General features: G+C 37.3%; 2 protein-coding genes across 9 annotated transcripts in view; one reads left to right on the plus strand and one right to left on the minus strand.

Moving 5' to 3' along the window:
- The window catches only part of LOC113239583 (eukaryotic translation initiation factor 5), a 43,948-nt gene extending 32,639 nt beyond the window's left edge, over window positions 1–11,309 (plus strand). Inside the window, exons 3-14 of one of the 3 annotated variants that reach the window (XM_026476650.1) lie at window positions 1,173–1,281; window positions 2,370–2,560; window positions 2,995–3,228; window positions 5,418–5,535; window positions 6,081–6,267; window positions 7,299–7,400; window positions 7,758–7,837; window positions 7,868–7,905; window positions 8,081–8,240; window positions 8,318–8,525; window positions 8,598–8,789; window positions 9,136–11,309. In XM_026476650.1, coding sequence (XP_026332435.1) covers window positions 3,072–3,228; window positions 5,418–5,535; window positions 6,081–6,267; window positions 7,299–7,400; window positions 7,758–7,837; window positions 7,868–7,905; window positions 8,081–8,240; window positions 8,318–8,525; window positions 8,598–8,789; window positions 9,136–9,252 — 1,359 coding nt within the window. In that variant the 5' untranslated portion in view covers window positions 1,173–1,281; window positions 2,370–2,560; window positions 2,995–3,071 and the 3' untranslated portion in view covers window positions 9,253–11,309. Of the gene's footprint in view, window positions 1–1,172; window positions 1,282–2,369; window positions 2,561–2,994; window positions 3,229–5,417; window positions 5,536–6,080; window positions 6,268–7,298; window positions 7,401–7,757; window positions 7,906–8,080; window positions 8,241–8,317; window positions 8,526–8,597; window positions 8,790–9,135 lie in introns of all 3 variants that reach the window. The other 2 variants (XM_026476640.1, XM_026476644.1) reach the window with 2 other exon arrangements.
- A 2,064-nt stretch (window positions 11,310–13,373) lies between these two features.
- Window positions 13,374–27,836, minus strand: part of LOC113239657 — a 33,244-nt gene continuing 18,781 nt past the window's right edge. Inside the window, exons 4-9 of one of the 6 annotated variants that reach the window (XM_026476725.1) lie at window positions 22,666–22,776; window positions 20,335–20,364; window positions 19,523–19,584; window positions 18,243–18,419; window positions 16,197–16,462; window positions 13,374–15,916 (exon numbers count right to left, since the gene is read on the minus strand). In XM_026476725.1, the coding sequence (XP_026332510.1) occupies window positions 16,268–16,462; window positions 18,243–18,419; window positions 19,523–19,584; window positions 20,335–20,364; window positions 22,666–22,776 (575 nt within the window). In that variant the 3' untranslated portion in view covers window positions 13,374–15,916; window positions 16,197–16,267. Of the gene's footprint in view, window positions 15,917–16,194; window positions 16,463–18,242; window positions 18,420–19,522; window positions 19,585–20,334; window positions 20,365–22,665; window positions 22,777–27,836 lie in introns of all 6 variants that reach the window. The other 5 variants (XM_026476726.1, XM_026476728.1, XM_026476724.1 and 2 more) reach the window with 5 other exon arrangements.

The raw sequence follows: 27,836 nt of genomic DNA on the forward strand, positions 1-27,836 counted from the left end.
TGAAATTTATGGTCGATTTTTAATCCAAGGTAAAAATGTTCTTTAACCATGTCAAGGCACTCACAATCACAGGGTGTGTTCTGGTTATGCATACAGTGATGTCCGTGGGCCACGATTCTGGGGGTTACGCCGACTTTTAAGTATGGTGAGTGGATATGCATTAATTTTGTTTTTGTGTAATTAATTGACAAGCCCATATCGTGCGCCCACTTACATAACACATCAAATTCTTGCTGCATCATATTTTGTGCAACTTCTATATTTTTATGCGCTGTAAGTATACACGTATCGTCCGCAAATTGGTATACAGAGCCCTGCTGGAATATTTTGCACATGTCATTTACATACAACAGATATTCAGTCGGACCCAAAATTGAGCCTTGAGCGCAGCCATTTGTGGTGGTTTCGGCTCATCTCGAAAGACCCATACGCTCAATTGCTGCTTTGTTTTGGGATCCTAACTATAAATCCACGTTCGTCACCTGTTACTATGTCCCACACCAAATTTTACGCGCCTTCGTTGAATCTGGTAAGCATGGCATTGCACCAAATGATGCGATCCGTTTTTTGAGCCTCAGTCAAATTGTGTGAGATCCACCGAGAGCACAGCTTTTTCACACCCAAATGTTTGTGTAGTATTGATTGTATTTGACTCATGTCTATGCCTAAAGATACCCGAATTTCGTGGTATGTCACATGCCTGTCTATTTTGATTATACGGCGCACCGCATCGATGTTTTTGTTGTTCACAGCAGTGGACGGGCGATCATCTCGAAATTCGTCACTGAGATTCACCTGACTGCGTTTGAATTCTGCAAACCAGCTATAAATAGTCGTCTTGCATGGTGCTTCATCGCCAAAAGCAGCTTGAAGCCGAGCGAAGCTCCGCTGTTAAATTGCGCTTAAAGTCATAGAAAAATCATACTACGACAATTTTCACGAGTTAAAATCCATAGTGATGTAGGCAACCAATTTCTAAAATGACGCCACAATGTAAAAACAAGTGACAGTCAGATGAAACAAAACTGTATTCTACAGCCACAGAGTTCCATTTTCAAATGTTGTAATTACTTTTTAACCCTTATTATTATATTGTTTATGTAAGTGGCCAGTTCCAGAAACTTACAGTGCTCCCTATGTATAAGCTAAAATTATAATTTGTGTTGTTGCAGAGAAATCAGTACAGAGCGAGGAGAGTGGTCGGCGTGGGGCGGCAAGGACAGCGGCCGGCTGCCGTCGAGGGTGCATGACGCTTCACACACCGAGAGATACTGCTCGCAGGTATCAGTCCATTACGCCTACAGGATAAAACTAAATGTTAAAGGAGTGTTTTCCGTTCGGGTAGGGAGTGGTATTCTATTGCCCTATAGCTTTCCATAGTGAGCTTACAGATGTACTCGATGGCTTCTAGACAAGCGTAAGCATTCGATAAATTAAAAAATAAACCAGTAACGAGTTATAGTAATTAATGGATAATGACAAGTTTCGAACTAGTCCGTGGTCCTTAATCATGAGTTTTTATGTTTGTCATAATGTCAACATGTAGACGTGAGGTCTTCGGACCAGTTCTATCATTGAATTATACCATGAATGGCATAAGTGGTACTAACCTGTCCCATTTATACCTGTAATGGTATAGGTGGCACTAGTTTATCCCAGTTATACCATTGGATAATAAATAATGGTACAAATGGTGCTTGCCTGTCCCGTTTATGCCTGTAATGGTGAAGGTGGCACTAGTTTATCCCAGTTATACCATTGGATAATAAATAATGGTATAAATGGTACTTACCTCTCCTATTTATACCTGTAATGGTGTAAGTGGAACAGGTTGATTCCATTTATACCATTAAATTATATCAGTGTTAAATTATATCAGTATTTTTAATTTGAGCATATTTATTGAAGTAAAACTACTTTAATATAAAACATAATAAACAAGTGGGGCAATAACCGACTTCAAAACTTGGATTAAACCGTATATATATTTAAATAGATACCGCAAGTACCGCGATCTGTATTACAAACCAATTGTGCCACATTTTAGTTTAGCTAATATGTCTGAATCTGACGGTAGTTTTCTATTTAACAATAACGAACTGTCTATGGTGTTATTTTTGATAAATACAACACCAGCCGTCTTCCACCTACACTGTTAGTATAGAATAAGTAAAAGTACAACATATTACAACACCATTCAAGTAAACTATATTTGATCACCTGCACCTGACTGTTCAGTTCGTCTTCGTTGTAAAGCTAAGGACAAATGTGACGAAAAAAGCGACTAAAATAAAACGCGTGTTCGCTATATTTGCCTCTTGCCTTAGACTGTAACAGTAGTGTAAAGATGCGTGGCGGTTCTGTTGCAGAACATCAAAATTTTGCAGTAATAGGCACCGCAAGCTGCTGCCGCTGCGGCAGACGTGACTGGCGCGCGCCGCGGGAGCGACCGCCCCGCCGCATCGCCGCATGCCCGCCCCCACAGCCCCGTGCACCCTGCCACGCCCCACAGCGCCACACGCCCATATGCTGCCCAAGGCATAGACTAAAACTTAACCTGGTAAGAATCATGTTAAGACATCACTGCTGAGGAACTTCAATATGATGACGGCAACTTATCGCCAACTATATGAACTAGTCAGGAGAGTCTCAGGCAACATTGATAGCATTAGTAGATTTAGCACTGGTTTTCATGATGTTGCCATCTTTTGAGCTTCGGGTTCGATCCCCGGCTGGGTCAACGTAGCAAAATTAACTTTTTTTTATAATAAGTGACGGGACGAACAAGTCTTGGGCCTGATGGTAAGCTGAAACCGGAACATAGTATTGTTGTCATTACTGCTTGGCGGCAGAAATAGGTAAGGTGGCAGTACCACCCTGGACGAACTCTTTCACAAGGAACTCTACTGCTACTAAGTTACTATAGGATTGTACAGTTTTATTCCAAGGAGAAGAATTGCTATTGTCATTATCTTCAATTTTTCCCCATTCCAGATCCATCGTCAAAAGCAAAAACATCTCCGAGATAGTTTAGTTAGAATTTAATTTGAGTAGCGAATCAATCTACAAAGATGGGGTCCGTGAACGTGAACCGTAATGTGGCGGATGCGTTCTACCGGTACAAAATGCCGCGCATCTGCGCCAAGGTGGAGGGAAAAGGCAATGGAATCAAGACCGTCATCGTTAATATGCCCGAGGTGGCTAAGGCACTTGGCCGTCCTGCTACTTGTAAGTATTGGACTCTGGAATGGAAGCGTTTTTGTAACGAAATTGTACATGCAGTAATAAATTTTGTGTCAATTGTGGAACGTGCAAACAAACAACATGTGGCAGCTGCGAGAATATAATAATAATAAAGCGACATCTCTAGTCAGTCTGGTAGCTATAAAGGGATCTGGCTGAGTGAAGAATAGATTTTTGCACAGATGGCGCTACGGCAAAAAAATCGTTAAAAACCAAAAACAAAGATCTGCAACAAGCATATAGTAAAATTCGTAAGGGTGGTTGGTTCGTTCCGTGGCTTCTAGCACGATTTGCTGAAAGAACGAACCAGCGTCGCATCCAGCCGGATCGAAGGAATTTAAGCTTTGTATTAGTAACTATAACACTCCATTAGTGCTTTTTATTAATTTTACAAAAATAATTGGATATCATGGTGAAATATTGTGGTTATAAAAAATAATAAAAACTTAAATAATAAAATCTTTTATTTATCGTAAATGAAACAATTTGTTCGGGTCTAAATCGCGTATATTTGTTATTTTCATACTAACCAACGCTTCGGGCCCTTTACAGGGGTGTTTACTCACGCTCTCCGTCTGACATCCGTCCGAAACAATTACTGTCCAAAATTACCGAGAAAAGGAACGTATATTATTATTAAATTAAAAAACGCGTGATGCGAATGAAGTTTTGTATTTGTTTTTTGATTTGGTCGAGTATTACTTATTTGACAGTAGTTGTTTCTGACGCTTGCCGAATGGAGTACGGGAGTAGATTCCCAAATCCCAAGGTCACGACTGAATCGTTTATTTATATACAATAATAAATAATTAAAAATATGAGCTACTTTATACATAAAGTTCAGTAACAGACAATAGTGGTGTGAGATAAAAAGGTCTGTAGCTCAGTACAATGGTAGAGTGTTTCTCAGTGCCGATGATATTCTGCTACTCAGCCTGCCATGTTCAAAAAAGAAGAACTAACGTAACACACATATCAGTCCAGTTCTTATCCAAGATTCCGCGAGGATCTTCTGGAAGTCGCCGCGACCTATTTTTTGACTTTTGTCTGTTTGTACGTTACACAATTGACAAAGTTACTACGGTTACTAAAGTTCCATGGCAATGTAAATTGATCCTTATCGTCATACACTGTATTCACATAATTCGCGTAAGAATAAACTCAGCACGTGTATAAATTCGGCAATTGCTGAGTTTATTCGGTATCAATTACTTACAGCATTTTTAGGGATACAACAAGTTTAGACAGACTACCACTGTATTCTAAGATGGCTGATTTTATACTCTGTCTTGGAATTAAAATGGAAACAAAGGTGACGCCATTACAAAAAAAAATCTGAAATGTGAAAAGGTCTAAAAAGATAATTCAAGATGTTTTATCGACACCAGAAGTATCAATTAATGTAAGGAACAAACCGCGGTTTTTCAGGAGATCCAAAAAACGATTTTATTTTTATAAATCTATAACTTTTTACAGTCTGCTCCAATTTTGATTGTGTCTAGAGTAAAGTTTCTTAAATATTTTCTTCTTTCATGCTATAAACGAAAGATTTAGGAATGCCCTGTGGTTTAAAATATAGCATGTCCCTTACATTAAAAAACATAAAAAAAAATTTTATAACATTCTACTTAATGCGATAAACTAAAAAATACTGTACTTATCCTATTGTTAATGTTCCGGGGATGCAGAAACTTTAGCTGTCCTGTTTGTCCGGTTTTTTATTTTTATTTTATAATAAAAATACCAATTAATAGCTGAAACATTATTAAAAACATTTTTTACTATAATACAACTTTTTACTTGTATACTTTATAAAAAATAATAATTTATATGAATATAAAAGTAATTGATTCATTATTAAATAGACACAAAATTATTCTAAAAAGTAATTTAACCCAAAAGGGTATTTTTCCATTATAACTATTACTCGTAATGTGAAAAGTATAATCTGTTACCGAAAAAAGATTTATGATCTATGATGTGTCACTTTGATAGTGACAGATGTATGTTTATATTTTACATTTTCGGACTCTAACTCGTACATTCGAAATTAAGGGAACAGTAATGACGAGAGTATTGCGGTACTCTTTAACATGTGGTCAATGTATCTCCAAAATAATTCTTAACGAGATCCACTGCCAAGAAGCTAATTCTGATTGTGGATGATATTCCAGATCCAACCAAGTACTTCGGGTGCGAACTGGGTGCGCAGACTCAGTTCGACTACAAGAACGAGCGCTTCATCGTCAATGGCAGCCACGACTCGGCCAAACTTCAAGACCTGCTGGACGGGTAAAATTGACTTTACACTATTCTCAGAAAATTGTTTGACAGCCTGAAAGCCAGCAAATTAAAGTAAAAGTAAACAATGTCATCCGCATGATAGTTAAATTCTTGACTCATTTGTGTATGCCCATTGTTATTATAATAACTTTTTTAAATAGTTTCTTGCAATAAGGTGTTGATTGACACAATAGATTGCTCAAAGACGCCTGTCTTTAAAAATTCCAATTTTTCTTTGTTGACGACCCGTGTCGTGCCATTCTTCGCTCTATCGTTCTTTTGGCCATTGGTTTTCGAAATTATATTTCCATTTTTATATGTGACTGTACGCTTCAAAATAAAACGTTAAAAAATTTAATGTGATTCATGTGACCGAAAGTATCGTTTAATTTTAACATCCTCAGCTGCCTTCTACGAAAAGACCAGGCGACCTTTATTTCGTTTTGATGCTTTTAAAAGACCGCGTTGGGTGCTTCCAAGTCTAAGTTCAAATTACACATTTGAAATGTGGAAGTCTGCTACTCGTTACAGACCCTCTCTGATTTGTTCTGCAGGTTCATCCGCAAGTTCGTGCTATGCCCGGAGTGCGACAATCCCGAAACGGAGTTGATCGTGTCGACGAAGCGCAACACCATCTCGCAGGGCTGCAAGGCTTGCGGCTACCACGGCCAGCTCGACTTTAACCACAAGCTCAACACCTTCATCCTCAAGAACCCGCCTTCGGCCGATCCCAGCATGCAGGCAGGTGTACCATACATGAGACTGTATGGTTAACATGTGTTTTATAATAACTAAATCACATTAACTGCCTCCGTGTCTCAATATTTAACCATGCTGGACTGCCACGCAGAGGTCCCGGGTTCTATTCCCGGACCAGGAGAAATATTTGTACGGTCTACTTTATTTCTCTCGTGAGTTTAGGAGTAATTTGGGGTTGTCTTTGTGTGTTACCATGGCACCCGACATACAGGGTTTCCCTAGTGCAGAGCTATGAGTATATGCGCTATTATATTATTATCGTATTATATACATATACGAGAAGGACACATCATATCACAAAAAAAAAATTATTGAGAACTGTGTTCCTACAGTTCGATGACTTTAAAGTAGCGGCCCATCTCAAAAACACTTAATTTGAAATTGGTTGATCGAAACGGCTGGGCCGTACCTGGGGGTCTACTCTCGATCTCCGTTCGACATCCGTCCGAAACAATTACTGCCAAATAAGCAATACTTGACCAAATGAAAAGACGCGTGATGCGAATGAAGCTTCGTACTTGACACTTGTCTTTTAATTTTGTCGAACATTACTCATTTGACAGTAATTGTTTCGGACGGAGATCGAGAGTAGACCCCCTGATGCGCAAAGCGTACGAATCTTGTCCAATGTTGCCACTAATATAGTGTTAACCTTTGGAAAACTTCACAATACAAAACATCATAATGACTTGATTAATGAGTCACAAATTACTTACAACATTTATTTTTTGTGAAATTTCTCCACTAGTTTGCTATATTATTAACACAAAGATCGAACACAAAGAAACATTCCTGTGATTGGACAGGACTGTACCTCTTCGCCATACCGACACGGCCGGTCGCCCTGGTAAGGCACAGACTCTGTTACGATCGAAGGAATTTTTTTTTGTATTAATATTTATGACAAGACATCTTGATCATAATGAAATTTAGCTCATGTTGAATACACCTGTGCAATAGGCAAAAATATACTGTTTTGGTAGTTGCTCCTCTACAAATAAACGTGTTTACAGGGGTCGTCGCTGACGGAAGGTAACCGCGGTAAGAGATCCAAGCGCTCCGGCCCCACTTCTGCCAATGGCAACCATGATGGCCATGACAACGATGCCAAGAATGTGAGTGATTGTTGACGGGCTTAAAAATGTAATTTATATTCTTTAAAAACTGTTAAAGTTTTTAAAATTAATAGTTTTTTAAATATTTTAAATTGTTTTTTTGCTAAAGACGGGATTTTGCGTCTTATGTCATATAGTGACAAAGATGCGCAGACTTAGAAGTAAAAGTGAGAATCGGGCTCATAAAATGAAATCTTTGCAAATACATTTCTATAGTAGCTTTGTTTTTTTTTTTTTTTTTTGTTAAATACGGTTAAAATAATAACCTGTGGCGAATAGGACAATATCCCGCACTATAACATTTTGCGATAATCGGAAGCTTGTGGCGATCTACAAATAATTGTTTGGTATGTGCAGGAGAGCGACGCGCCCATCACGCCTATCACGCCCACCGCACCTAACCCCAAGAGCAGCAAGAGCGGCAAGAAGCACGCGGACGACGATGACGACGACGGCACCTGGACCGTCGACGTCTCCGAGGCCGCGGTGCGCGCGCGCATGCAAGGTACTTTTTTACTCCCATTTGTACTCCCATCATCATATTATTATGCCAGTAATGGCAATATTTTCTTGTCTTTGATTTTAAAAATTATTGCGTGCCACTTAACATTCCTGTTAATATAAATAATAAGATGAGTATGATTTGTAGAGTGGTAAAATTCCTTATAAATTTATTTTAGATCTAACGGAAGGCGCCAAGAGCATGACGGTGTCGGAGGACAACGAGAAGAACGAGAAGCAGCGCATGGACTTGTTCTACGCGTACCTGAAACAGCGCTCCGCCGCCTCTGACGTCGACGGCGCCAAGGCAGCTACTGACATTCTGCACGAAGCCGAACGGTCAGCATTATTCGATGTCACATTAAGTGTGGACTTTCCCGATTTTCTCAGCTAAGACATGGCACCTAACATTGCAGACTGGAAGTGAAGTCCAAAGCGCCCCTAGTGATCTTCGAGGTGCTGGTGCGGCCGAACTCGCTGGCGGGAGACGTGAAGAAGCACCGCGCGCTGCTGCTGCGCTTCACCCGCGGCGACGCGCGTGCGCAACGGGCCGCGCTGCACGCGCTCACGGCGCTCTGCGCGCACCACGCGCAGCTGCTGCCCAAGGTGCCCGCCATCCTCAAGGTGCGCACCCCACCTTCCCTGCCCCCGCACTCGCCCTTCGACCGTTCTCACCGCCCCGACTCTGCCTTGCAGCTGCTGTACGACATGGACATCGTCGAGGAGAAGGCCATCATGGAGTGGGCGTCGAAGCCTTCCAAGAAGTACGCCAGCAAGGAAGTCACTGCCGAGGTGCGCAAGCGCGCGCAGCCCTTCCTCGATTGGCTGCAGGAGGCGGAAGAGGACTCGTCAGACGCTGATGGCAACGACAGCGGGGAGGATATCGAAGTGAGTGGATTGTTGCTTTTTAATCGACTTCAAGAAAAGGAGGAGGTTCTCGATTCGGTTGTATTTTTTTTTTTACATGTTACGCGATAACTAACTAACTAAATAAAAATGTAATTCCACCAACTTGTCTGTTTTTTTTGTATTCTACTGAGATTATTGTTAATAATTTATTATGAACATTTATTTCCAAAAGGGCTGGAATCATTAATACCTTGCAATATGTGGTTTCATACTGTCCTAACGAGCATAATTATCATATTTATTATGATCAAAAAGAAAAACCGAGTAAAGGAATTAATTGTCTTTTCCCGTACGATATTTATTTAATCCGCAATTTTATTCTCAGATCGAGTACGACGATCGCGCCAAGGCGACTCCGATGAAAGCCGCAGTGGCAGCGCCAGCCAAGCCCGCGCCGCGCGACGAGGACGACGCCGACGATGTGGACATCGACGCCATCTAATTGCCATGGCAATATCATATTATACATGTTGCTACTTGATTATACTCCATTCTGAATCAATTGAAATTAATGTTACCAATTTGCCTTTTGACATTTTTCCTACCCAGCATTCAGTGTTACTTTGTCAACCCATAAACATTGCAGCCGAGATGCGAGTCTAACCCGTGTAGGGGTGTCTTTCTGTCGCTGTCACAGTCCAACCGGACCACCACCAGTTACATTACATTTTAAGAAATCTCAATTTGCCGTGTTTTCTCAAAAACTTAACTACAGTAGATTCGTCATATTGGTAGATACGTGACCGTAACTTTAATTATAAAATGTAAAAATCAAAATGGAGTGCAATTAAGTAGGAATATAATCCGTCAAAAATTATCAAAAGATATAACCTATTTCAGCCTATTTTATTCACCATAATATCGCTAGGAACATATTTATTAGACTAGACTCCAATTGTATAACAATTTCATTTATTTATTATTAATCTTTGGGAGAGTTGTATAAATGATAGACAAGGGCTGGACCTCTGTTTATTTTACTGATAATTTACATGCAAGTATTTACAAAACGGTATAGTAAAACTAAAAGCGTTTGCATTTGTCAATTTAAGATATAACAATATATTAGCATGCTGAATTCAGACCAAACATAAGTGGCACCTCACACCAAATATATACTCTTGAAATGCACATTTCCTTAGCGTCTCACAAATACGTGAAAACGTGTTAGGATTTCTAGACTGCTACTACATATAAAGTGCATACCGTACGTCGAATGTACATTATGGTGCACAACATTTGAATGGCGGTTATAAAGTGTAAGAACTTCTACACTTAACGGAACTTTTACACAGTTATAAAGTGTAAGAACTTCTACACTGGTACAACATTTGCCAGACGCAAAGTATTCCACTTTTACGAAATGCCAATAATTGGCCGCACCCTGCACTGAAATTACATTGTGGTGCACAACAGTTCTGTGTAAGGGTTTCCACAATGCTACGTTTGCCAGACGCAACATAACTACATAATGTTCCACAGGAGCTGAATTCTATGCCTCATTTTTGTTCCTGGCAAGGTTTAAATAGTGTACAACCTCGTACTACTGTCAACGTTATATTTGTGTGACGCTTGAATATGTTGTCTATTAACACATTCGTATTTAGATAAAGTCATACAATAAATACTTCATAAATAAATCTCGTGTAATGTCGTAAATGCACTGCATTTGTCCGCTTGTGTGCTTACTAAATGACCATTCCCTGCTGAGGGAAGGTTACGTTTAAAGTTTGAAAAGTTTTATTATACCGATTTGTATGACCTCGTTATTTCCCACAGCTAAATGCTAGCATATACTAATACTCAAGATTCTATTAATTGGGAACGTGCATTCACCTACACCAATTCATGGCCTCTGGACCATAGTCTCCAAACACGGGAGGATAATTCGCTAGGTTCTTGCATGTTCTTTTTGCTAGCGGTCTGCCGGTATTCTCGCTGTGTAGGTTATATCCTATATATTCCACTATACCTTTCTCTTTCGCACTTCGCTTCAACGTTAGCAGAGTAGCTACATATTGTATTCATCACGTTCCTAAAAATTTTGATACGTTTTTTATTCGTATAATTTTATCTTCATTATTATTATTCATATTTGGGCAGTTTTGAAACACCTTGATGTGGGCTATCTTTTTGTTTAAGTTCACTGATTGATTATAAATTCTTTCTAAAGTCGTAAACTTTTTCCATCTCCAAGATCAAGTTTAATGGGGGTGACTGTTTAGGAGGAAAAAGTCCTGCTACTTTCCCAAGATCTGAAATTAATTTATAACGAAACTGGGAAGTCTGAAACCTCCACTAATGTTTCGTATTGGTGTATATAAACTAACATACAACCACACCTTTTTCTCAAGGACGCCGCGTGCGTCTCTATTTACTGCAGTTCTTGAATATTACTAATATTTTCCCATTTGAAAATATACGCTGTTACGCATAGCGTATATCCGAATTTCATCAACTTGTTAATCAATCAGTGAGTTAACAATTCGATAATCTGTGGATCTCAACTAGGCCTTGTCACAAACGGCGGCGACAGCAATAACATTCTGTGCTATAAAGAAACCATAGCAATATTTGCATTTGTATGAAATGTTTAAAAATGAAACGTAATTGGTTTAGTATATAAAAAAGTTGTAAATCGGCGATTTTTTCGTCTTATAATGCTGAGTACATGTGTTATTCAAAAACCTTTTATAGTTCAAATAGAACAACTTTCCACGAGTCGTCTCAAATTTCATCTTTTGTAAGAGAAAACATGTCTCAAGATTGCGAAGGATTTAGACGTTTCATGATTCACGTAGCGTTTGTGACTCTAAAATAATGTCGTCATAGTTTCCAAAGCTCTACAGTCTAGACGCTGAAAACTTCCTTATGTAATGTTCTATAACGTAGCGTAGCTATATTGAAACATATTATATAGTGTTTGTCTCAGTCTTACATAGTAGTAAATGCCAATATAGAACGGGACAGTCATATTAACAAAGTTTCAATAATATTTTGTCAAGTAATTTTTAAGCTACATACTACTCAGCATTATAGATGAGTTTTTATATATGTGTATCTAATTTAGGTTAGTTTATTTGGAGCCCCAGCGCTGTGTAATATATAAGCGATTATATAAAGTGTAACTTAGTGGCGCGAACGATCGGCATCGGGCAAATTTCCTCTATTTACTACTATTAATATATAGAATATTTTGAAATTGCCACCTGACAATTTTATTAGATTTGTTTTGTATTCAATACATTTGGATTCTGATTAATTGTTTTTTATTGATACCCAATCTCCTTCGATATTTCCTTCTATAATGTTATAGCATAATCTTATTCTGGCATTGACTTTAATGTATTCTGGTCATTAAATTGGATTTTTTCCATCTAAGATTTTTTGTCACTTTTCTAAAAATTTGTGCCATTGATACGAGATTTAACTCTAGATTTACTTTTCCTCCAAACATTTATTTCAAAACTAAATAAACGATAACTTCGGCTAGATATCTCTAAATTAAATTTCGTTAATGCATTGAGGCTCAATTTACTTTGCCGCGGAACGGAAGCGTCAATTTCGCATTACTGCGCGAGAAGGCGCGCGCGATTTCTGCAATGCTCTACAATTCGCGGGAAAGCTCGAGCTTTCTTGCGACTGCGCCTTTGAGGCTGTATTATTTCATCGACGATGGACGTCACGCTGCCCCTGTCTTCGCGTCACTTCGCGCGGATACGCCAGGTGTCGCCCAGGAACTTCCCGTGAATAAGCGAGTATTCCCGAGCATGCGCGAGAATTCACCGGAAGACGCGCGACTTGTTTTTTGGCTCGTACCTATCTAGTTTGTACGTTACACAATTGACTTAATGTTCATTTTGCTATGTACAATTTCGTTACAAAAATTCGCTTCCATTCCGTTCCGCCGCAATTTAAATTGCGAGTCGAATGAATTGTGAAAAATAGATACACGAGTCAAAAAACAGGTTGTGCGTCTTCCGGAGAATTCGAGCGCATTCTTCATATCTATAATAGCTGTTAAAGGTACTTTGTGTTCATTTTCTTATTTGCACCCAAATTTGTTGATATTTGTTCGCCATCTAAATGCATAAAAACTACATTTAATTGGTGCATCGTCAACCCATATATACGTCCGTGTCCCACTGCTGAGCACGGCCTCTACCTCTGGTCCAATGCGGGTTGGCGGCTTCCTCAGTTTTCCGAGAGATGTGAACCTTCTTCAATGTAACGATATTTCCTCTACCGAAAACCTCATGGTAAATTTCAAATTAAATTTCGCACGCAAATTCTGAGTCTCAGAGGTGCGACACCGGATGCGAACCCACCCATTGAGTGGTACGCCCAGATTAAAATTTTAAATACCAAACCATGATGTCGCTAAAACGAGCCATCCCTTATGTATCCCAAACTATTTTAGAATTCCAAAAGAAAGAATGAACTGAATGTTTTAGAAAATCTTTATTTAATACAACAATTATAAGTTTTAGAAGTTATAAAACTGAAACTGTACACGAGATCTTATCATATTCGTATATATTTTAACATATATAATTTACATAATTTTACAGATTCATTTATTAAGCACCGATAACTTAAATCTAATTAAATGCGCGGTTATTATGAGTCGTGCGTATTTTCCTCTTTAACGTACAATATTGTGACTTAAAAGAACATTGCACTCGATTTTCCTCTTAATGCTAATTATGCACCATCAATAATAAAGTAATGAGAATACAACCAAACTGATCTTTAAAAAAATTAATGTACGTGGCATCAGCCATGCTTCCTTCTTGTCATAACTATATTTGCATTTAGATAACTATTGAGATATCTGCCGTTCACTAACTAAAATTCGGTTAAGTGACAAAAGATCAAATAACCTTTGTATATAGCTGTGGGGACCGTCCGATCGACGTTTTTATAATATATAGTATCAAAATGTTATTCTAAATTTCTTATCAAAATTTTTTATTTATACATGTTTTAAATGGAAATGCAATTTTTCTTTCTTAATTTCATGGGCTTAGGACCGGCAAAAGACTGAAAATAAATAGTAGGTATTTTGTCAAAGAAAGGAAAAAACTTCAAAGCTAGTAGGTACCTACTGATATTTGCATTCAGGCATATTTAAAAATTTGAAATCAATTTAAGATACCATAAAATCAATAGTTCACTTACCTATTCTGCCGTTCACTAACTAAAACGCGGCCAAGCGGATTCGGTCTGTAGACACCTTAATGATAACAAACAAATCAACTATATAGATGGCGCTTATTGCACAGATTTTTATGTTGAGTATTTTTATTATTTCGTTTAGTATTAGCGCCATCTAACCGTATTTGAAAGCGTTAACACACAATGCCATCTATTGACACTTATATTTGTCAAAGTTGAGAAATAATATTATTACAAGGAGGAAAAGGAAGTTATAGATATGTTATAGATCTATGCTGAAACTAAATAAGATATATAAAAACCGCTTAGAGGGGGTTGTAGAACTCCTTTCACCTGTCCTAGTTATGTTAATAACTCAATTTCGCTAAAAATGTTGATTACGTTAGTTATGATAAAGAGGGCAGCAATAGCGCATTTTACACAGTCACTATCGCGCGTGCCTCTATCTGGAAAGCCTGCACGCGCAGTAGTGCACGAACCTGTGCGTTACCTGTTTGAATTTTTTTAAGCTAACGTTCTTTCACGAGCGATTGGTCGTGTGCGTTTTTGTTACAACAGAAAGAGCGTCTGTGTAAAGGTTAATCGCGCAGGATAGACCGCGAGAAACTGGCGCGTGTGGCAGTGCGCGACTGATGAGCGTAATCGCGCAGTCTTTCCCTTTTACTTGCAATGTCTTTACACGCGCGCTCAATCACGCAAGATTGCTGTATCACGTGCGATAGAGCGTCTGTGTAAAGCCCACTATTGCCTGCACATTCTGTTAGCCTGGTGTCAAAATTCCATTTGATATGAAAGACGATAATTTTATTACGTACACATTCGTTTCCCATAAATTTTACACTCAGAGTTAAGTCAGAGAATGCGATGTTATAAGTTTAACTTGCACGATGGAAAAATACACAACTTTTGGCGATTTACGTAAATCACTCTTACTAGAGAAACTCTTAAATCTTAAAACTTCAAATAAACAACATAGTACAAGACATACAAAATAAATACAAAATGTAAAGGGGATCATCTGCTGACAAGTGGAAGATCAAGTCAACAACAATTTTATCTTTACATGTTGAGCAAGCGTATTGCGTTTCTTAAAGAAAATGCCTTTTTAAGGTTGAGCCCCACTTGCTTGCTTCAGCTTGATAGGCGCTGATGAAAATTATAAAACAAGCATTTATTGTGGACGTGGTGCTGAAGCGTGCTGATGAGTGGGGGTCCAACCCTTATAAGTAATAAGCGTTCTTAGTGTTCATTGCTATTTGTGATCAGTCTCATGAGGTTCATCGAAATTCCATTAAGTGTTTGATAAGTACGAAAATGTAGCCGTGTCCGTTATATCCATAACGCGTTGTATGTTGAAAGTAACAAATTTCCCAATACTTTATTTGGCAGTACACGTTACCTTTAGCATTTTGACGTTGAGTAGTTGGGCCAAATATGATTCTACCGAAGGAAATAATGATATGAATGACAAATTCATGAGGTAAAGTATGCTGAAACTCGTTCGATGTCGTTTACTTTACCCTCTAGTGTATATTAAGTTCTGAGGTTAGACTGTTTTAACCTCCTAAGAACCAGCAAACTACAGTGAGAAAAGCGCTAAACGCCAAAGAGTTCATCGAAATGTAATAAATATAATTACAGATTCAAGCAAGTATGCCCTGAGTTTTGATGAGAAATGTATTTTTCCAAACTCCCTATGGTCACATAAAATGTACCTAAATTCGAATGCGATACTTTTGTTATAACTGGGCGTTTACGTGATCATAGGAATAATATTTGTTAGGTATGTCTTAATATACTCAGGGCTTTGGCAGGTTAAAACTTAATACCAGGACAAACGGTCAGGAATATGACGGACTAGATACACTCTCTAAGAGCGAAGATTCACGGGCGCTGCAACGCTATGGCTGCTAACAGATTGACTGCATGTTTGCAGTCGTTATCCGAGAACTCGACTGCATGAAGTTGATAACGATTAACGACTTCACACATTAACTTTTTTTTAAAGCCTAGGGAAATGAACCCGGGACCTTTGCGTGGCAGTCCAGCATGGTAACCGTTCGCCCACGGAGGCAGTTAACTGCAGCCGAGATTGCCTCCATGCATAGTTAATGCGTGAAGCCGTTATTCAGCCATGGTCTCGGCTGGATGAAGTCGATACGACTGCATGCATTAACTGCAAACATGCAGTCAATCTTTTAACAGCCTATGATTTCAACGTACTAATTGCTTGCGGTGGCGCAAGGTTTCACGTATCGTGTGGCATCGCTCTAAACAAACTATCCGCTCTGCTGTCCAGCTGTAGCGACCGTATTCGGTGTGGCGACGCTAAAAGAAGTAATGAACACATTGACAATGGTGATAAGAAAAACGCCCAAAACAGTCATGTTGTTGATCTTGTCGGCTTTGCAAATGTCCTTTTCGTCTTTAACGTTATATCTGCTGTTCATTATTAGACCCACGCCCACTCCGATCTGGAAAAGAAGAAAATTATTATAGTATTAGTCATGACAAAAACATCTCTGATACACGCAAATGAACGCTCGCACATGTATTTCATTTCTATTCTTCTTGTGACACAGTTCGTCCAGGGAACTACTGCCACCTTACCTATTTCTGCCTCAAAGTGTAGTGTGAGCATTACTGCGTTCCGGTTTCGAAGGGTGCTGGTGAAATTACAGGCACATTTGACTTGTCAACTTACGTCTCAGGGTGACGAACAAAGTCGCAGTGCCCCTCAGATCTTTGTGATTTAAAGATCTGAGTGGTACCGCTACTGTTATGGACAGGCGTGTCGCTGACCATCAGGCGCACGACTTGTTCGTGCCGTCACTTAGTTATTATTAAAAATGTATATATATTCCCAGAAATATATATTTTTTTATATTTTGGCAGAGTCCAGCTTTTGGCTTTCTAAGATCCTAACGCAAATGAAACCCGAAGATTAATAAATAGTACATACATATCATCGTGCTCGTCTCCTGCCGGGGTAGGCAAAGACTAATCGTACAAGAAGTTTTTTTATAACAAACACCGTTTGGACAGGAATTTGCAAAATTTTTTGTACAAAAACAGGACTGTGAGATACCTCTAGTTTGAAAATAATGTACGTATGTAAAAGTGCATTTAATTAAGAGAATATACAGGTAAGGTAAATGTATTGTAAACTCTATTTTCTTAAGTCCAATGCTTATTGGGATGTACGATACGTACGCTATTAAGGAAAATTGGGTTGTGTGACCCACATTTCATTTTTTTTCTGCAACATTACTTTAATTTTAAAAATAGCGTCCAAATATAAAATATATTATTATATATTAGATAATTTTCAGGTGAATTTTCTCTACCTAATTTCGGTGAATATTTTTATTATTTAAGTATTCAAGTATATTATTTTCAAATATTAAATAATACTTCATGTTAATATTGTAGAATATTTGAATAATAAAGCCACCTGAATTAAGTAGAGAAAAATAACTTAACATTACCCATTTAAAGTAATATAGTAGAAAAAAAATTATGGTTACACCACTTTTGCTCTGATAGCTTCAATTATAATGCCAATAATAATAATTTGACATTATAATTTTCCTCCTCAGCTCACCACTGCAATTAAAATTTACCTTAACGATTTAGATTTCAGGATTATTGTGTTTAGTACAAAGTTCAAACTAATACAAATGCGAAAGTCATTGTGTCTTTCTGTTTAGTTTTCACGCCTAAACCGCTCAACCATTTTTGATTAATTTAAAAGGACGGACTACTTTTTGTCCTAATAAATTTTTTTATGAAAAAAACCGACCTTAAAAGTTCGTGGAATTACATCTATTTGCCAAGTTTTATTGAAATTTTTACCGGAAAGTGCGCGAAACTCGATTCATTCTGGAATAATTTCTTCAAATTTAAATGGGTTCAATATTGAGGTACCCTCTTTCCAAAAAAAAAGAAGCATCAAACTTTTCACAAATTGGTTCACAAAGCCGAAGTTCTCGCGTAACATACATATAAAAAAATACAGTCGAATTGAGAACCTCCCATTTTTCAAAGTCAGTTAAAAATAAATCTTGAAGGTGGTGAAACAGGGGATGAAAGTCTGTATGGATAACAAATAAAACTATAAAAAATTAGTATAGTATAGTAGGCTACCTAATATTAAAATAGATCATATACATATAATAGAAAATAATTATATAGTCATATAATAAGAAAGGTTCTGAAAAAATGCAAATTCCAACATTCATAAACTCAATTTACCTGTAGCAAAATACTAAACGAAATAAAGACAAGACTAGGGTAGTAATAAGGGTGTCTTTCCGAAGACTCGAGGACGTATCTGAGTTGGTTGGCATTGGCTGAGAGCAGTGCGAGGTCCATCATGCCTTGCGCCAAGTTCTTCTTTTGTTGATACGTGTTAACGTCGGGAATTGATGTCTGGTGAAAGAGATGATAAATATTTATTAGAGTTTTCAATCTTTCTGCTGTCACAGGAAATAATTCGAGTCTCGATGCGGTCTCGAGTATTCCGGAAAAGACGAGATTTCCGAGACTATTTCAAAAGCAGGGGCCTTACCATGAACTCTTATTACAGTTCAGTATAGGTTGGTAAAGACGAAAAAGCGGGATGGTGATATACACTTCATGTAGCGCTGTCTCATAACGATTCATTTTCGGTCCTAAACTGAATCGCAATAAGAGTTCATGGTAAGGCCCTAGGTTGCCATTAGGCATTTAGGCAGTCGAAACATGATATTCTCAATTAACTCGTATTATAAAATAAAAATTATTTATGAAAGTTTTTTTTTCAATTTTATAGTGAGCACGTAAGAAATGAACAAAAGGGCGTTTAATATAGTTTCAGACTCACTGATTTTAGATAAAGAGGTACTGGTTTTATTACTATCGTTCCTGAATCTGAACAGGTTATACTAAGCTCCACTCTACGCTGTTGCCAGTCCATGCAACCAAAATAAAAAAATACTGTAGTTTAGTAGATTTCTTAACAGTGTTTAATTAAGTGACCTAAGTCTCAGAAGTCTCGATATACCCGAGACTGAAAGAATCAATTTCGAGTCTCGAAAATGAAAAAAAAAATGCCGAGATATGAAGATTTCGAAACCGCGATTTCCCGGATGAAGACCTTAATATTTATTTTCAAGTACTTTGCTGTGCCAGTAGAAATTCAATTCTGCGTCTCGGCCTAATCTACCTTTGAACTTTTTCACCCCGTCAGCCCTTCGGATGACGTCAAGATCATGATGACATTTTATGAGATTTGCCTCGAGTTATAAAGAGATATTTTGTTATAAACTTCAGTTTCCGGCTGTATATAGAGAAGTTAAATTTCCCCTAAAGGCTCAATTCACATTGTTGAGAAAATGGAAATATTTTTTTTAAATGAAATTGGAAGACGCGCGCTGTTTTTTAGTTCGTATCTATTTTGCACGTTACACAATTGGCATAAAGTTCATTACGCTATGGTTTCATAAATTCGCTTCCTTTTTGAGCCTTTAATTAAATTCAACATTAGTACTTACTCCAGGATACATGGGAGAACCAGGTCTGTCGTCAAACGGCCCTCCAAACCCGTTGATGCCATCTGGAAGTTAAAAAAATTCTAATAAAATGGAAATACTGGAATGTTCTACCACAGAGCAATAAACGCAGTAGAAGTGCCTAGAACATGTGGCACGTGTGCCAACAATAAGCGGATATACATATACTTGAACTCAGTCCGCCATTTTCACTTTGTAAAGGTTAAAATGACCCAAAGTCGTGGGAAAATGCCTTATTCTGCTACTTGGCAGTGCAAAAATGATAGTCGCATCTGTAATGTTATTCATGCTGGTGTTTCGTTTCATCGTTAAGTCCTATTGTAGTTCAGTTTAATCAATTTTCCATTTTCTGTTTATGTTAACAGAGTTTTTGTTAAAAAACGAAAATAATAAAGTAAATTTTTCGGAGGACGTTACTCGTTCGTCGTCCATAGTCTATTGCCGCACCACACTGAATGAAATTTCAATATAAAATCAAAGGGAAACTTGCAATGATAGGTATTAAAGTTTCAACGATATGCCCGGGTTTAAATTATATTAACAGTCCAGAATTTGTTACATCTGTTTAAATTAGAAATTTACGACCAATCATTATCAAGATTTCATAGCATTTGATATAAATGATAGTGTGAGTTTTGGCGACAGCGGCACTTGTATTGATTTTTTTTCTTCCGTGATTCCTATTATGGTTATATACTTTTAACATGCACTTTTTACGAGTATTTTGCTTATTTTCTTTTCATGCACATGCGATTTATTACTAACATTCAATTATAGTACTTTGACATTCTTACCATGATTAGAGATCACGGACAATCGGGATGCTACCAAGAAAAAACAAACACCATGCTTCAATATTATAAACGTGTATACCTACGTAACCCTACAGTTTAATTCAAGAGTAGGTAACGGGAAAGAAATTTACATCCGTGCGAGTTATTTCATGTATATACAAAGAAGGAGACGTAGGCGTAGATTGAAGAGGCTGTCTTAAAAACGATAGCATTGTTAAAATTTTACTTGAATTTTATTTAGGAAATGAAACTGTTTTATCGGGTCTAAATAGCGTATATTTGTTTTTTTAAACGGATGACATCAATAAGCCGTGACCATGGACCCTGTAAAGGACGGAAATGTTTTCTTTGAAAAAAAAGCAAACATACTCGGTTTAGAACCGAAAAAATTATTTCATTTTCAACTCACTAGCTCGGAAAGGCTTTTCTTTCTCATTAGAAATCTGCGCGCAAAAGTGTTTTTCCACACTAGCATGGAAGGTTTTCGAAATTCCAACTTGAAATTCAATCTTGACGATGGACTGGGGTGCACCTCACTTTATATTTCGATGCAAAAAAACGTATTGACACGTTCTACTACGCGATTTGTCGTACATTATTTGTGTAATATAAATCGGTTGGTATATTTTATTCTTATTGTTGACATTAAATTGACAACGATAACTAATATGTTTTGTTTTAATTTTTCTTTCTTCAACTATTTTTCTTTCATCTACCATTTTCCTCGCTATAGTGAGGTGAAAAGTTGTGTGTTTCGCTCGGCAGCAAAGTTATTTTGCATCTCGTGGCTTGAAACACTCGCTACGCTCAGGATTTTATTTTTGAACCGCTCGGGGTTCAATCTTAGAATCCTTTGCTTGCTCAAGTTTCACTTTCGTCACTCGCGTCAAACAACAACTTTGCAGCCTTGCATAACATATAACTATTCCTATGTGTAACAATTGCGAAATTCTAAGAACTTGAATTTTGTTATAATCTTGATTCTCGATTGCATTTGTTTCTAAAGCTTAGCTTTTTCGTTCATTCTTAGAAACATTTAACACAATGTCATGACAGTTCAATCAAGGATCGTAAGATAGCAATTGCAGGTTGCTTATACATAGCTATCTAAAAACTGCTAGAATTCGAAACTGTGTCAATGTTTGGTTAGGTGAGTCTTTCGTTCTGTCCTGTAACACGCCCTTGTGGCGAAAGTGTCCGCACTGTCCTGCGACAAGGTCTTGCTCAACGGGCCCTTAGGCACCCTTAGGCCCGCTACCAAACTTAGCATACGAATTAAGGACCTTCAGCTTGCCTAATCAAATAACGTCCTTCGAAGAAAAGTAGCTTCGTAACCTAAAAAGCTTTCTAGGGTAGGTACCACTAAAAGTAGTTTTCGAGCTGTTTCTTCCACAATATTTTTTAATATCACGAACTTTAATAGCTAGGAATGGAACAGTGTAGGGGTGGCGCGTTCTCGTAAGTCCATATGTCTATCAACTCACATCCTTGGACATATTTTTAAGAGGAACGCTAATAAAGGTTGAATTATGATTCATATGAACCACTGAGCATATAATATTATATCAACACATTTAACTTAAAAAAAAAGAATGACTTCAAAATTGTCTTTCGATTTCGATTAAACTTTCTGATATATGTGACCAGTGGTTCATTTGAACATTGTTATCATAATTCAATCTTTTCTTAACGTTCCACTAAATTTAATTTGAAAAAAGGATGACTTTAATCGCCTTTTGATTTCGATTAAACTGTGTGATATATGTGACCAGTGGTTCATATGAACGTTGTTCTCACCAATTCAACCTTTTCTTAACGTTCCAGCAAATTTAATTTGAAAAAAGAATGACTTCAATCGCCTTTTGATTTCGATTAAACTTTCTGATATATGTGGCCAGTGGTTTATATGAACGTTTTTATCACAATTCAACCTTTTCTTAACGTTCCAGTAAATTTAATTTGAAAAAAGAATGACTTCAATCGCCTTTTGATTTCGATTAAACTTTGTGACGTATGTGGCCAGTGGTTTACATGAACGTTGTTATCATAATTCAACCTTTTCTTAACGTTCCAGTAACTTTAATTTGAAAAAAAAATGTTATCAATTGCCCTTTGATTTTATGTAAACTTTCTGATATATGTGACCAGCGGTTCATATGAACGTTGTTATCAAAATTCCTCCAAATATGTCCATAAGTACAGTAAGATTACTTTCTTAAACGCGTCTTGATGCTAATAGGATTTTGCAACTTTGATCTACATCTATCGCCTTGAAGACAGCCTCGATATGAAAAGTGATGTGTGTAAGATACACGAAGTGCAGCAAGTCACCGTAGGGATAATCAGCCTCGTCCACACCGTCTTTGTGCCACCAATTACCCTCGTTTGTGTGCTCGTCCCCCGTCGGGTGACCATTCTCTGTTGGTTTCTGCCCGGGATCTTCTGTAAAGAAAATAAAACAGTAAGTTTAAAAAACTACAATATGCCTATTTTGTTGTTTGTATAATAATCATAAAAGGGTAATTTTCAGGATACTTTTCTTTACCACACAACGTGAATTCATTTGCGGTAAGAGTACTAACCCAACCCAACATTTGTCGACCTTCATGAAGGATGAGTTTTGGCTGAAGGGTGTCAAGTACCGACGTTTCCGAGGACGGCTACCGGACATCCACGTTGCGTCACATGTCGTAGATAATACGTGTAAATAATAATTAGTCAATAGTGTTGTTATATTATGTATGTGTGGGTCTTTGTAACCTGAATATAAATAAATAAATATATCTAATTTCGGTGGCAATTAACTGTCCTATAATTACCAGAGCAAGGGAATACACTCTGGGTAGTGACCCGGACTGCACTATCCAAAACACCCAGATCAGTACCAATTTAGAAAAATTCGTTTCCCATTTATCAAAAAAGTCGTACGCTATTCCGTTCGCATGATATTGTGTTGTGATTAAAACTTCAAGTATTTCAAGAGTACTATCTATATATACACACAACTAATTAATATTGCCATTGTGGTATTAAACATTTTCACCGTTTTCTTTCTAACTTTTCTAACATTGGTATTTCGCCACAAACTCATCAAATGTAGAGCTATAATGTGACTGGCAGTGGTGTACGCGTTTATTTAAAAAATACCTGTTCCCTCTAATAAGTTTTAATTTAGGCAAGTACACATATTTCTGAGTGGTATGTAGGTTTTTATTTTTATTTTATTTATTTCATATAAACAATACATACAAGAGAACAATACAATTTCTCACCACACTGCGAAAGCGGTTCGTTGGCGAGGTTACACTCACAATTACAAAACTATAGTATACCTAGTATGATTACATTTAACAAAACCAGTGTAGAATTTACTAAATTTACATGCTTTCAAGACTTCTTGAGTTAAATAAGTTTTAATTTTTTCTTGAATGTGAATTTACATAACAATTCTCTGCCGCTAAAAACATCGAAAAAAATCGAAGGCAAGAGTTGTATATTTGTTCTTTTACCATAATAGTTATTTACTGTTGGACATACCTACTTATTTTTACGTATGTATTTATTTTCAGGTATGTAATCATATTGTGTTTTCATGAGTAAATGTATACATTTACTTATAAGTAATACCGGTCCATAGGATCTCCGCCTTTATAGTACACTGAAGAAAAGTGTTCACAAGTCCCATGTGCTTTAATTTCACGGGCACCCTTCAAAACCTATTTATTTATTAACATTAATGTTTCACTACTCGGTACCGGCCTCCTCAACCAACGCTGTGTTAGGCTAATGGTACCATTTAGTTCTTTACATTGGCAAATTTGTAAAATAAGTTCATACAAAAATAATTAATAAGAGTAAATCATTAACGTGTCCAAGTACACGTGCCGTCTGTTGCTTCTACCATAAGTTTGTAGTGTTTTGTACGGCAATAAATTCTTTATTGCAATGACGATAGACTAAGCTAAAGTATATTATGGAAGCCTCGTTGCTAAGTAGTAATTAAAAAAAAAATTGTTTCCTTCAATAGTATTTTATGCAACCGTTGTAAAATGTGGGCTTTAAATTCGAGCAAGCCTCGTGGTCTAATTATAATAGGTACGAGATTTAAGACCTAATTACGTAATGATTGCATACAATACGTTTTTTACGTATAACTAAAATTATATTATATTATATTAAATTATATTAAACACAACCAATATTTAATGTACATTTTGTTAGCAATTTATGACAACAAGCTCAAACGAAAACCAAACAAACGCAAATAGATGTGTTCGATATATTGCTTACTTAGAATTATTATTAGAATTAACCAATATTTTTTTGTTATAAAGGTTACAAACCTTTAGGCCAATTTAACCAATCAGGAGACAGTAGAGCGTTTAAGTAGCGTCATATTAGATGACATTTTAATTAGTAAAAATACGACGTTCTTTTTTTGAAACTCATTGGCGCCCAGTTACACGACGCGAAAGGCCGTTGGCTAGTTACCACGCCTTCATGTACATTTCTGAAGTCTATTTACTAGGCAACAACATTTAAATTGCCCTGAATAATTCAAGCCAAATTCGCCCGCGTGTCCGGGACGCTCATTTAAGTTAAAACGTAAAACTAAACAAATAGAGCGTATTTTGCCATGACAGTCACAAGTACGCGGTCGCCACGCGGCGGCCGTGTGGGGTGAGCGCGAAGAAATTCGTGTGGAATAAATGCGCCTAGTACAGTGTACAGAATTTTAATGAAATTTTGCAGTTCAGTAGCGAGTACCATAGACAATAGAATTTTGATTCAGAACTAAAAAGAGCGCCTTTGCGATATGGTTTAAGAAATTATAATGGACAGACTAGAGCACAGGAGTAGAAAAAAGATCTTACACGTTCGCTGGCGACTATCGACTCTATAAACTTGTGGTAGAGGTTATGCTATGCATAATTGAATACTAAAATGATGACGTAATTGTGTAAAGACAAAGAACATAAGACAAAGTTCACTTTAAACGCCATTTAAAGGAATTATTCTCATGCTTCAAGAATCTATCAAGGTTGTTCATTTGTTTGCATTTTAGAAATAGATTTAAACTAGTTTATTAGGGAATCTTTACACTCGACACAGAATCGCATTATGCTGGCCAGAAAAAGTAATAAAAGTGAATAGTGTTATATATAAAAAAAACCGTTCTCAACATTTTGTTTATACGTTTTACTTTAATTGGATTTACACTTATATATGCGAAGTTTTATTGAAATCAGTTTACGGAAAGTGGGTAAAATTCAATTAATTATCTTTTCATCCCGTAATTTGCCGCCCTAACCCGGGGAATATTTTCTTCAAATTTAAATGGGATCACGTCTGAGATACCCATTTTCAAAAAAAAAAAAAGAATCCTCGAGTAATCGTGTGACATACTCAAAAAATACAGAAGAATTGAGGACCTCGTTTTTTAAAGCCGGTTAAAAAGAGGTACTTCTCGTATCGGCGGTATCCGAACGGAAGAGTAACTCGCAAATATTTTTTCATTTATTTATTTATAATCAGGCTACATAGACCCATAAGTAAATACATACTTTATATACTAATATAGGACATGGGTACGTAATAATATAAGAAAACACACAGAAAACACTAATTATTTACAGGAATGGACTGCGATGTGTGACGCACCACGGCCTCTGAAACGGTACATGGCAGCCTTCGGCCGGAACTCCTTCATGAAGGTCGACAGATGTTGAGTTAGTACTCTCACCACAAATTAATTAAAATTAACGCTTTGAACCCCAACCGCTCGACCCCCAAGGTAACATTGGCTTTTTTTATAATATCACGTGACGGGACGAACAAGCCGTGATTGTAAGCTACACGCCTGTGTATAACAGTTGCAGTGCCACTCAGAGCTTTAAATCGCAAAGATTTGAGGCGCATTGCCACTGCGCTCGTCACCATGAGACATAAGTTGACAAATCCTATGTGGATGTAATTTCACCAGCACCCATCCCCTTCAAAACCGGAATACAGTACTGCTGACATTACTGCTTGGCGGCAGAAATAGGTAATAAGGTACTTCCCTGGACGAACTCATTCATAGCTCTGACCTCATATATACTCTACAATATCCGCATTCATGGAGTGACACGTATAGCATTGTCGTCGGTACCGCTGGACGCAGTAGACGACTAGGGCTAGTCGGTGCGGAGCCGCTAAGGTTACAGCTGGTATACTTCTTTTTCTGTCCCACCTTTTGGAAACAGACCTCGTCGCACTGGTCAACTCTTTTCGGTGGAAGGTCTTTTGAATGGACATAAAGCTTTTTCACCGGTTCAAGCCGTGTTCCTAAGTGTGATGATTCCCTTAAACAGCGCATACGTCCGGTATTACGTGCGTATCGGCTATGACGTCACTCAGGTATCGAAATGTACACAAGAATAATAATACTAAACTTTATAAACGAACTATAATAAGTACATATACTAACTATAATATAATATATTTTTGGAATCAGTAGAGCTCCTTGTGAAACAGTTCGTCCAGGGTAGTACTGCCACCTTACCTATTTCTGCCGCCAAGCAGTAATGTCAGCATTACTGTTTTCCGGTTTTGAAGGGTAATGGTGTACCATGGGTGTACTGTTTACTTTTTATTTTTAGGAATTCTGCTTATTTATAATATTATTATCTTTTACTGTTACAATTTGTAATTAAATAAACGGAGTTGTAAAATGTAACTTTGCAGAAAAACAATGACTTGTTTTATGGTCATTGAGAAAAAAATTACATTTCGGTAACGAAGTGTAATTTTCAACTCAAGGCCCTGGCAGTAACAGCAATAATAACAACAGCATTCAAGGAATTAAATTACATATTAAAACTAAAATTATTTATAATATCACAAACTGAAAATTGATCAAACCATTTTGTTGAATCCTCGAAGAATGTAAGCCACAGTAAAAATATCCACTACGCAAATGAGGTATGATTATGATTAAGCCAAGCGTTTGTTTGTTTTTATTGAGAAAAAAACACTGCATGCAATTTATGTGCAAAAAAATATAATAGGAACATGCTTGCGTCTTCTTCAGCATAACCAGGCACCAAATGTGCTAATTTTAAATCATCACAGTTGTATGTTCATGGTGTCAGTGGCAGGATTATATACGTTTGGTTTCTGCTAAAAGTTAAGAGTGTCGTGCAGTTTTAAGTGTCGTGGCTTGTATATTTAAATGCAGTTGTTCACACATTACAACACATTTAACTGTCGTTCACGACTTTTGTGATGTTACGACGACAAACTGTTGTGACAATGGGACGAGCAAGAACGACAGTAGTCCGATGATAAATAAAACGTCGCAATAAAAATGTGACGACAGATAATCGCAACAAACGATTCTATCGTGTAAACGACAAAGCGGCTGCCGTGAGCCGATACATTTTCGTCACGATCTAATGGGAACAGCTAGACACGACAGTCGTTCAACGATAAAATAAACGTCCACTGATAGTCGTGTTATG

Source organism: Hyposmocoma kahamanoa, unplaced genomic scaffold, assembly GCF_003589595.1.
Source record: "Hyposmocoma kahamanoa isolate Upper Pololo Valley unplaced genomic scaffold, ASM358959v1 114, whole genome shotgun sequence".
NCBI lineage: Eukaryota > Metazoa > Arthropoda > Insecta > Lepidoptera > Cosmopterigidae > Hyposmocoma > Hyposmocoma kahamanoa.